Source organism: Aotus nancymaae, unplaced genomic scaffold (assembly GCF_030222135.1).
Source record: "Aotus nancymaae isolate 86718 unplaced genomic scaffold, 86718_ANA_hifiasm-v0.15.2.pri h1tg000003l, whole genome shotgun sequence".
In the NCBI taxonomy this organism is placed as follows: domain Eukaryota; kingdom Metazoa; phylum Chordata; class Mammalia; order Primates; family Aotidae; genus Aotus; species Aotus nancymaae.
This window is the reverse complement of record NW_026988414.1, coordinates 74964617-74976573: the sequence shown is the minus strand read 5'-3', so window position 1 is coordinate 74976573 and position 11957 is coordinate 74964617. Positions and strand designations below refer to the sequence as shown.

Here is an 11957-nt window from a genome sequence, read left to right as displayed (position 1 = left end):
ATCATAGCTTTTTCATATGTTCAATGATGCCTTCAATTTCAAAAATTTCTGGGTTTCTTTCATCTATTCATTCCTCCAAGTGACTCTGAGAACGATTTTGTAAAGTTTCTCACTCCAGAAAAAAAACCTGTTGAGATTTAAAATTCAAATTTTTTTTAAAATTCAGGACAACCTGATAGTTCAACTCTGTATCTGTGTATCTCCTTTTATAGTTCTTGGGAGTAGTTTCTCATATTCTGTTGTTTAGCTATCCCTACAAGAAGGTGGCTGAATGCCTGAAGAAGTGGAAATAATAATAATACAATTTGTATATGTGTATATTATATAATGCTACTATTTTTAGTGTGAGAAGCTGCCTTTTAAGAAATACTATGTCCCTGATGTTTTGTTTTTGTTTTTGTTTTTGTTTTTTGGGGGGACAGGATCTCACTTTGTTGCTCAGGCTGGAGTGCAGTTCACAGCTCACTGCATCCTCAACCTCCTGGGCTCAAGTGATTCTCCCTCTTCAGCCTCCTGAATAGCTGGGACCATAGGCGTGCACCACACCTGGCTAATTTTTGTATTTTTTTTTTAGTAGCGATGGAGTTTCACCACGTTGCCCAGGCTGGTCTCAAACTTCTGAGCTCGAGTGATCCTCCCAAAGTCCTGGGATTATAGGCATGAGCCACCACAGCTGGCCAATGATGTATTGTTAAGTGAGAGAAGTAATTTGCAGAGTATTGTACACATTAAAATCTAATTTTGTAAGAGAGTGGAACCCTACAGGTATATACGTATGTCTTGTATATATTTGCTCACGCACGGCGCTCTTAGGGGTTGAGGACTTCACACCCTTGATTACCATGACAGGGTGGGAGTGGAGGGGGTAGGTGAATGGAGAGCAGATTATTAACCAAAAAGAGAAAGATAAAAAGGAAAATAAAGTTGCCAGTTGCTTCTGTGGCGGCTGGTGGGCCACTTAGTTGCCTCTGTGGTTCCAGAAGCATTCCTGGTGGAGAGCCAACAGCACGTCTGCTCAGGGGCCTGGAGAGGAAACGTCTCACAGGTGGCCAGTGCCCATGCGCTGCGTTGGCCTGGCCACCCTACAGGAGCTCCGTGAAGGTCTGACAGGGAAAGGTCCTGGCCCTACAGGTAAGCTACGATCTGACTGCTCAGTCTGGCCAGCGCTGTGGGTCCAGCCCTTCCTTCTCACTCACACACTCTGCCCACAGCAGGAAGCGCTCCTGGGCAACTCTGGTCTGTCACAGTTGGAGCAAACACCCTTCGGCCTGAGCCTACCTATCCGCTGGCACAAAAACAAGCCAACAGACAAAGACTTGTAAGGCGGTGGGAGAACTGGCTTCAGGCCTCGGTTTGAATCTCAGCTGTGCTGCTTACCGGCTATGCAGCCTTGGGCCAGTTTCTTACCCACTCTGAGTTTCCTCATCTGTCAAATGGCTATAGTGGGGATCAAATGAGGTGATGTGAAGGAAAGCCTGGCCCAGGGCCTGGCCCAGCGGAGCAGCCACGGGCAGTGCTCTTCCTCCTCTCTTCCTGCTCGTTGAGTCAGACGTTGAGGACAGCAGGCAGAGCAGCTAATGCCCCAGCCTCCCTGGAGGAGCTCACGAGAAGGGAGGTGCACACACACTTCAGGCCAGGAGCTGAATCTGGGGAGTGAGTTGGTGATTTCAGATGCATGTCACCTCAAAAGCTTTTTGGCTGAATGGGGCCCTGAAGAACAGGGAGAAAAAGAACAGGAACAATGCCAGCGCAGGGAATTTCAATGCATGTCTTCTAGGCCAGCCTGGAAAGTGGGGACTGCTGTAGTGTCTGGTCAGCAAGAAGCATGAGAGGTGGAAGACATACATTCAGCAACTGGATTTTCTTCTCTGGAAACCAAGGAGCCACTGATGATACTGGGGTGACAGCCAGAGAGTGAGGGAGGACTGTCCCTCACTCCAGGAAGCTGGGAGGTGGAGTCAGACTGCCGGAGGGCAAATCCTAGTTCCCTCACTAAGGATCTGGGGCAAACAAATGCTCTCTGGTTTGTTTTCACGTGGGCAAAATGGGGATAATTCTAGAAACCACCTCACTGGATTGTGAAGATGAAATTTAGAGGACCCTGGTCCCCATAGTTGCAGATTCCTCAGAAGCCCTCACAGCGTTATCACTCAGCTTTCTGGTTGCTTCCATGCACCTCCCAGAGGGCAAGGGAGGCACTAGTTGGTGTGTGTGCACATACCTGTACAGAGTGTTATCTGGATCCAAGGAAGTCAGTTTGTGTCCAGGAAGCCTATTTCCTTTTAGAGGTTTGCAAAATTCGAGAGAACTGGATCTTGGCAACCAATTCCCTCCTCTCCCCGACCCAGTATGAAATCCAATTTTTAAGTTTCAGCTGTAATTGCCTTGAGCTGCTCTTAACAACTTGTGATCTGCCAACTGCAGTTCTTGGCTCCTGCGGCACTAATGAAGTTCCTTCTCGTGTAGAGCAGAGTGCAAGCTCACTTAAAAGGAAGCAGAATTTGCTGGGCCTTGGAGAAGAGGCAAAGAGCTCCTGGAGCAGAAGGTACACACTTGCAACCCCAGGCAGTGGAGAACTCCCCACACCAACTCAATCCAGGCAGGAAAGAAATCAAGATTCTCTGTGGCTTCGGTTGAAGGACCACACTCTGCAGGCATGGAGCTGCCAAAGGCCCCATCCACGTATCAGTGGCCCATCACCTCTGGGCAACCCAGAGTCAGACAGAATGGTGTCACTGAGGACCCACTAATGGAATTCCCAGGAATGAGTCCCATGCTGGGTAAGGTAATGGGGAATGGAATAGGATAATTTACCTCCAGGCTCTCCTGTTATACCAAAGGACAAAGTGATCCCACCGAAGAATAGAAACTCAAGTGCTTTTTCTGGCCTTGTTCCACCTCACCTGAAGTCTGGCTTGGGCAGTCCTGAACTGGTCCCACCATCCCCTGGCCTATATCCTTTCAGGGTTCCAGACGTTCCTGGACCAAACTGAGGGTCAGGCTGCTTATTCTTGCGGCCCAATAACGAGATGCAGATGAACTGGGAGAGAAGGGAGTTATTTCTGTAACAAGTTATAGGGAGAAGGCCTGGAAATTATTGCCAGAGCAACTCAAAATGAGTTTCCCAGGGCTTATATATCTTCTAAGCTATATATGTCGTAGGTGTGCGTTCATCTAAAGACCTAAGTGACTAACTTCTTTTCATCTATTACTAAGGTCTGAGTCTTGAAGGCCTTCCGCTGGAGCCTCAGTAAGTTTACTTAATCTAGAAGGGTCCAGGTGCTGGAGTGACTACCCTTATCTTGTCTCCTGCTAAATCATGGAGGTGTGGGGAGTTCCTTCAGACCCCCCAATAAACTTGTTTAATCCTGAATGGCTCCTGATAAGAATTCCTTCGTTATTTTGTCACGCTTCAAGGCCCAGGAAAGGCCTAGGCAAAACTCTCCGTGTGCTTCTGTTACATCCCAGCCTTTGTGTAAGGGCACTGGCTCCTTCAGCTTTTAATGTCTAACTGAATCCCTCAGTTATGGAGGCCTGCGTGAGTGAGACCTGGCCTCCACACAGGGTGGCACTCCGGCCAGCAGAGCTTCAGACAGCAGCCCCGTCCTGGAGCGTTCTGTTTCGGTGACCTCCCAACCCCAACTGCCTACTTTTTCCTTTGCTTCCTTTCCTGCAGAAGCCAGTGTGTTGTGCTGACAACTAGGAGGGAAGTCCCGTGGGCTCTTCTCCAGCAGGAAGGCTACACAGCTGCAGCAGGCAGAGCCTGTGTTCCTGGGGACTGTCCAGTCAGTCTTGCTGTTGACCCCTCCTCCTGGCCCAGGCAACACAGAGAGCTTTTGGGTCCACACCAACATGGGTTCTGTTATGCTGCTCCTCAGCAACATAAACTGTAAGTCTGGCAGCCAGTCTTCTGGGATATGCCTTAAAAAGAGCACCTGCGAATTCCAGAGAGCTTGCTAGTAGACAAGAGCAGACACACTGGGTTGGAGACAGTGTCCACAGTAAGGGGTTTGGTGCTCTAAAATCTGCTCTAAATTTAGAATCTACATGTTTGTCCTTTCATCTGTTCTCCTCTAATAGTGCGGCAGCTGTTGCTACCACTGCTGACTGCTGACCCTTCCTGCTTAAGCCAGGCAGCCTCGTCTCTGTGCTGCTGAAGTGTCCACACATTAGCTTGTCTGCCTTTGTGAGGCCCCTGTGTATCACTGTGTGTCAAAAGCATGTGACTCCTGCAGATGATGCAGTACCAGCCCCTGCCTCCGCTCATATTACCTGAAGAGCTCTCATTTCCACGGAGAGGGTCAGCCAGAGCCCGCTGACCAAGCCGCTCAACATGCAGTACAAACCCAGGACGCCTGCAGGTGACTGCTCACCAGGGGGCGATCTCACACAGCAATCTGCAGCCTTCTGAGGGCTGGGAAAAGCAGAATGCCTTTACTTTCTCTTTGGGGCCTGGTTTCCTCAAATTGGAGTGGGAATGCAGAGAAATAGAATCCATGTGAGCAGGTGATGAGGACCCAGAGTGCAGAAGGCACAGTGGCTGAAAGCCATCACTTCCTGTCTTACGGACAGGGCACCTGCCCTGAGGGGACAAGACATAACCATGTCTGCAACCAAACCCTCCCCAGTATGTCAGTGCGGAAGAGTCGCCGAAAGAACAAGCAATTGTCTGGTTTTTAGTGTGTATTAAAATGAATTTATTTACACAGTAACATGATGCCACAGAGTACACAGCAAAGTACCACAGCAAACCAAAGGGTGGTGCCACTGGTGGCAGAGGGGACCTTTCAATGATAGATTTATACAACTTTACAATATGTAGTAGAGGGGTGAAGCTCCAGAAAGAGCAAGGAAAACAAGATTTTCAAATATAGAGTGTGGGCAGGGCCAGAGAGAATTAAAGAGGGACCGGAATGAGGACTGTCGTGATTTGAATGGCCGAGTAGGATGAAACCTTGCTTCTGTCTTAGCCTCATGCCAAAACGCCCTGCATATCCTCAACAGAAAATCCCAACCCAGTGTGTTCACACATCACACTCTTTAGCTCTAACTGGCAAAGGAAGGGATAACCACGTAGTATTTGGAGCAGTTCCTGAAGCAGTGTGGTTTAACCTTTCAAAAATGAACCCCATGGCTGGTTCAACATTCAAGTTATCACGGGCGCAGACACACACATACTATCCACACACTAACGGGCAAAGTGGGTTTTCTGTACTACAACAATATTCGTAGCAAAATATATGACTCTGTACTTTTGCTAGGTTAAAAAATTTCCGACCTCTTTTGATTCCCTGAAACTTTCTTGATTTAAAAAAAAAAAAAAACAAACCACGGGGGTGGATGAAACAGGTCAAGATGAAAAGCTGGAATAAACACGGAGGCTTTCTGGAGTGGGAAACATATGATGGGAGGTTCGGAATGCGGGCCCTTGCAGCCCACCTAGGTGGGGAAAGCTTCCAGCAGTAGGTGATGCAAAATCTATTCTAATTTTAAGCAGTTGCAGGGAGGGGTGTTTAACAGCTGTATAGCACCTTGTACATTCTGGGCACTTATAGATATTAAATGATGGTGATGATGAATGGTAAACAACTCTGTAGGAAGGTTTATAAAAACAAATCACAATTTGTTAAGAAATTTCCCAAGAATTCTTTAAACAAACCTATTAAAACTACCGTATCTCTTAAAAAAAATCCTCCACTCTCAGTATCATATGGATGTGATGTTCTCAAGCTGAGGTTTGGGCAACAGCCACAGTCATGTCAAGGGGAGAAGGAAGAGTTCCTTCTCCTTAAATACCGAGGAACTTTGTATCTGCCCGGGCTTTCATCAGGATCATGATCACCATCATCATCGTCATCATCTTCTTCTTATTCAATATATAAAATGGACTTTTTAAAAAGGTGCTTTTCTGAGGATGGATTTATCAGCTAAATGCCTTGACACGGAATGTATGTGAACTCCCTCCCACAGCATGTCACAACTCACCCTCATCGCCTTAGAAGCATCAGGATAAAAAGGCTTGATTTCTTTGGTATCGTCTCTCCTAGGATCTTGCACTGCAACTCCTCTGGCCTCCCTTATGGCACCATTTTTGGTCCATGGAATCCCCACTTTCGGCACTGCTGTAAGCACGGACAGCTGGACTTCAGCGCGCACTTCACAAGAGCAGCACTTGGATTTGTCTCGGCACAGCACTTTGGGCCTTTGAGAATATGAGCTTCAATGAGGTAAAACTAATAACCTGGTTTTGTGGGCAGCCGTCCTGTTCACTCGTTGGGCTGGAGCAGAATTTTCAATCCTTATCAACTGGTGAGGGGAATGCAACACATGCCAGGGTTGGCCCAGGAAGTCCAGTTGCTCTCACTCCCTCTCCAGGAATGTTTGTATTATATTTACACATCTAGAACCATTTGAAATATAGTGCAGTATCCTAAGTCCATCCCTATTTCTGGGACCAGCCTGTACTTTTTCAGATCACTGCTGGTAAAATCTAGGAGAAAGTCCTAATTGCAGTGAAATCTAGTGAAAACCCTAATTCCAGCAAAACCAAATGTCAGGTTACTTCCCAGCACCAAAGTATTCATAACTCAAAATTGAGAAGCTTAGTAGGAACCCAAAGATCTTTCCTGGAAACTTTGTAATACTAGAAACTTTAAAACATAATTTTCAGTATTTTACTCCCAGAAATATCATTAGTATTTCTAGAGCTTTAGATTTCTTGACTTAGACTTTCCCATGTTTACAAACTTATTCTGAGTTTGGAAGCAAAACTGACCCCCTCTTAATCTGACAATAGGAGGCTACTCCAACTGTTAAAATCCTAACCAACATGTTTTACTTCTAGCTCCTCAACAGCAGCAGGGTAGGCAGGAGGAGTGCTTGTGCCCTCACCCAACACATACGCCACCCAGTTCGTCTTCTGAGGGCAAATCTCGAAACTCGTTGTCATATTCCTGGCTTCCAGTTCTAACTCAGCCCAGGGGTTGGTGATTCTTCCGTCGTCGATCCACAGGTTCCAGTTACCCCTTTTCTCGTCTGCTGTTGTTCTTCATGAACTAGCTTCTGGGCATCCCGGTAGTGTACGTATACCAAAAGGGCTCGCCTCAGCCAGCGCAGCAGGCTCCTTGAAGTTCTAGTCCTCTGTGTGAAACACCCACCGAGTCGCTTCCAAGTCACCGCTCTAACAAGGCACTCTGCTGTACATTCAGTCTTGCTCTCGGCTACCTCAGCCACCGCTGTGTTCCTCTAGCACCCAAGTGTCACAGAGATTGTTCATGCTCGTGTGGCTTAAGGAAAAGTTCCAATAGGAGCTTAATTGTTTAAACTCTCAATATAAATGGAAAAATCTATAGTATAGACTTCAATAGAAAACAATTTCCAATCAATATTGAAGGCAATAACTTGCTGTTACTTGAGAAAATGTAAAGTGCTATACTAGTCACAATTCAAAACATATATATAAAATGTGTATGTGTATCTGTGTCTACAGAGGGTAAGATTTCTTTCTAGTTGATGAACAAATTCAAAGTCCCTATCACAATTAAAATGAAAAATATTTGTGATAATGTTAAATGGACTGAATTTCATCTTTTTGGAAAAATATTCTGAAGACCAACTTATGTAGTTCTCTGCCTAGAAATATAGTTTCTTTCTGCATTCTGCTCTAACCTGTAACACACCCTTCCCTCTCTACCTCACATTATTTGGCCATCACCCAGAGAAAAATTAATCTAGCCACACGTCTCTGGGAAGCCTGAGGCTCTTCTCTGGCTAGTTTGCATTCATCTTTTGCCCTTAACAAATCTGAATATTAAAAAAGTACTAAAAACATCTGATGTGAAGAGGTGCTTGGTTTACCAGTGCTGTAAGATAATGGTAGTGGAGGTGTCCATGCTTATTATACCATAAAGACTGGATCCAAATCATAACAGAAAAAGACAAAGGAAAAAAAGATATGTGGAGACATAACAAATAGAGGGACCAGGGAACATTCTGCATTAAATATGTAACCTCATTAAATAGTCAACATTCAAATTTACATGGGCAAGGCACCAGGAGCGTGACATTGAGAAGGTATATCTCAATATGCAAGCCATTGCAAGGTGGGAGGTCGGGGAAGTAGTGGTCTGTGTGCTGCCACTTCAGTGCATAATCAGGCAAGGAGTTATGTGCACATGGGCTATGCTAAGATGAACCAAACACCAATCTTCAAGGCAAGGCGCAGCCATGCCACAGGACACCAAGAGTGGACTGCTGGCCTGCAGCAGCATGCCCACTCCATGAACATTCCTAGGAGCAGAGCCCTGCACTCTGGCTAGAGGAGGCAAGACTCTTTGTGGGCTAACCAGCCTTCTCTCCTGGGAGTCCTATATTGCTGGCCATGGGATAAGGACATCCTCCATATAGAGCCTCACATATTCCAATCACTTAAAAAAATAATAAGAGCACAGTAAAATACATTATTCTCCTTTCCTGATCCTCTTTGATATACACGAATCACATGAAAGGCTGTTAAAAATGTTAAAACTTTAGAAATTTCCAAGGCCACTATTGTGCTACGTACGTAATACTACACAATCAGTCTTAGCTTTAAGGAAACTCTGTGCTGGTAGATGAGGGGCCTCAGGGCTCGCTCACTGACCAGGCACAGAGAACATGTCTGTCAACCCTGCCACAGGTTGCTTCTCTAGAGGCCTGGCCTTTACTTCCAGCATGCGTGTGCACCTACACATGGGCACACAAGTGTACACACACATTGTTCGAGTGACTCTTGGGATTTCAAGGTCAAAGTAAACACATACTCACAGTTTTGGATAAAACAAGCACAGGTGCACACATTACACACACATTACACACATTACACACACACACACACCAGTGGAAGGAACGCTCATCTCTTAGCGCAAACATGTGCCAAGGGAAGGGGGAAGGTTTCTGTAGACTCGCTTCAGGTGAAGTTGCAACATAAACACTGTAATATACAGCTAAAAAAATACATACAAAAATTGCACATATATCCATAGAAGAGGAGCACAGGCTGCACACATGGTGAACAGCTCTCAGTCACCCACCTCAACAATCAGAATTCCTGTGAGCTGTCCTCCAGAGCCATTTTAGAGAGAGTCAGAGGAACCATGAGCCACTTACGCTGGGAGGCGGTCTCTGTTAGAAGAGGTCAGCATTCTGAGGAGGAGGTCAGCAGTCTCATCAGTGGCCTTCTTCCCCTCCCCTGCCTTCTGGCTATCCCAACAGCCCACCCCACTGTGCCCTCTAAGGAGATCTTAGAGCTCCACTGACAGCTGTTTCATTCAGGGGAATTGTTTACAGCATTTGGTAAACTAGTTAACACTGGCTACTGATAGTCGGGAGCTGGCCAATTACTGCTCAGGGGAAACTGCAAATGCTGACAGTTCTGACAGTAATCAAAGGGTACTTTAAGCTCTGTTCACTGATGGCCCCTAGAGAATTGCACATGCAAGAAAATCATCTCCTTATGTCCCGCCAGCTATTTATAAGCTCCGAACTGCACTCCACCCTGCTGAGGCAGTGGTGACACTACCTCAGGTCAGCTCTGTAATGGGCCACAAGTGGCTGATAAATCCAGACTTCATTGGCAAGTGGGGACAGAGTGGAGAATCGGGCAGTGGCAGCAGAGGGGAGACTATTAGGGCTGTCCTCCATGCACTGCACAAACTTACGAATAATGGTAATGAAAATGGGTCTATGACCCAAGGATGGGATCTCTCCTTTTCTTTCTACTCTTTCCTGGAACAAAGGATATAGTCCCTGGTAACCAAAACTGGGCTGATGCTAAGGATGACAGTTCTGCCTAGTAAGTTGGTTGCTGACACCTTAAAGGAAGAGTCTGTTGTGAGAGTCTACTGGGTCATAGTAGAAACCTATTAAATTTGTCTACAGTTAATGAGAACAAACATTCGGTGCTAAAAAGATAGTGATGCCCAGAATTATGGAGGAAATGGACCCTCAGTGAGGCCACTGGCTCACTGAGTTCATACCAAAGAAGCTGTCCCTTCAAGAACATGGATTTTCCTTTTTACCTGCATTTATGGGACTATTAGGATGGAAGGTGTTTCAAGGGAAGGCAACTGCAAGTTTGTGCAGCTGAGTTTCTGTAAAGTTAAGACAGAATCAGCTTCTCACTTGATCTGGGGCAGTGGATAACCTTTCTGAATGGACCCGCTTGTTCATGGACAGGAAAAGAGGTTTGTCTTTCTTCTTTCCTTGAATTTGGAGTGAGCACTAGGAAGGGGAAGTGCGTGGGTGACAGGAAGAAGGTGAAGACGTGGTAAAAGCAGCATCCAGGTACACATTAACGGTGCTGCAGAATTTTCACAATACAATTGAGGGAGTCTGTAGTGGCAAAAGCCAAATACTGAGCACAAAGCCAGTCCTCAAGGCTGACCCCACCTTCCCTGTCCAGGGACTTCTCAGCAAACTTGATCATGAGCAGTGTTCGCTTGATGTCTAGCCAGTTTTGGAGCAGCGTGTTTCTCTGCACTAGGCCAGGGCAGGTGGTGAAAGTCTGGAAGAGATCTTCACGGGGGCCCCAGAGCAGACACTGGAGGATGCCTTTGGCGTCTGAAATGAGGATCCGCTCAGAAGGGTTGGGATTCAGGAGGCAGCTGGCCAGCTGCTGCAGACCCCGGGAGTAGGGGGAGCGGAGTGGGATGCGAGGCAGGTCTGCTCGTGTGTATTCCCTCTCCTTCAGCTCTGGGTTCTCATCAAAGGGGTTGGGCAGGTGTAGCATCTCGTAGATGAGGATGCCTGTCTGGAACTCATCACACTTTTTATACTGGGTAGCCGTTATGATCTCTGGGGCAAGGCGAGACTGGTCCCGGAGGATCTCGGGGTCCATCAGATGGCTCTTCTGCTTGGCCTGAGAGAAGTTGCTCACTATAAGCCTAGTGGGATAAGATGAGGTGGGGCTGGCCTCTGCAGGCCCAAAGCCTTGGGCAGTGCCCCCAGGCTGGTAGTGGACAAGTAGCAGGTTCTCTAGGCGTAGATCGCAGTGAGTGACGTGGTAGGGTTTGAGGTGCTCAAGACCAGAGCAGAGCTGTAAGAGCAGCAGACACACCTGCCTCTCATACAAATCAGGGCTTTTCCCATGCTGGGCCAGAGAATCTCGCACAAAATCAGCCACAGTGAGACATGGAACCTCCCTGGTGATGACCACAACATGGCTCCTCTGCTTTTTGCTCACGACTCCAGGGCTCTCTTTCTGGGATGCTGCTGCTTCAGAACAGGGCTTCGGGTTTTTCCCATCCATTTCTCCTTTCGCTTCTTCTTCAGTCTCTTCCATGTCACCCTCTTCCTTTTCAGGGTCATCAGGATCCTCCCAGGGAAGCAGACGGTTAGGGACCTCAGCAAGGAAATGACCACAGTCCTGCTGAATGTTAAAATGGACAGCCAGACTCTGTCGGACAGCCAAGCTGTGATAATACTGCTGAGATTCTTTAGCCTTGCTCTTACAGATCTGAAAGATAATAAAACAATGTAAAACTCACACTCTCATAACCAGGTTTATGATGTATCAGGGAGGATTAACTGGAAGGTGACTGGTTAGGGACAAATGATCATACAGTCAAGTCGTTAGCCAGGGTTGCCCCATGTTAAGTGACAGTAATAATGGTGGTAACCATTTTTCATGGTTGTCTACATGCCAGGCCGTGGTGAGCACTTTATGTGTACCATTTCTAGTCCTCACATTAACCTTTCAAAGTAGACTGAGGATCTAAGAATTAAAAAAAGAAAAAAGCCCAGGGTTATCAGTTTGCAAACCCAAGTCTGTTTAATGCCAAAGCTTGCTCTTTCCACTATAACCTTGCAACTCATCAGAACAACAATAAAATAATTTTTCACTTACTTCTGTAGAGGCTTATAACCCAGACTTATACAGCAGGCCAATGGACTCCTAATGTAGACCAAATACCTTATTT

The 11957-nt window shown here is 46.6% G+C and overlaps 1 protein-coding gene across 9 annotated transcripts in view; it reads right to left on the bottom strand.

Annotated features, from left to right (window-relative positions):
* Nucleotides 1–4679: 4679 nt before the first annotated feature.
* PEAK1 (pseudopodium enriched atypical kinase 1) overlaps nt 4680–11957 on the bottom strand; it is a 301934-nt gene continuing 294656 nt past the window's right edge. For all 9 annotated transcript variants that reach the window (XM_064382874.1, XM_064382878.1, XM_064382868.1 and 6 more), the window contains one exon: nt 4680–11494. In XM_064382874.1, the coding sequence (XP_064238944.1) occupies nt 10331–11494 (1164 nt within the window). In that variant the 3' untranslated portion in view covers nt 4680–10330. The remainder of the gene's footprint in view (nt 11495–11957) is intronic.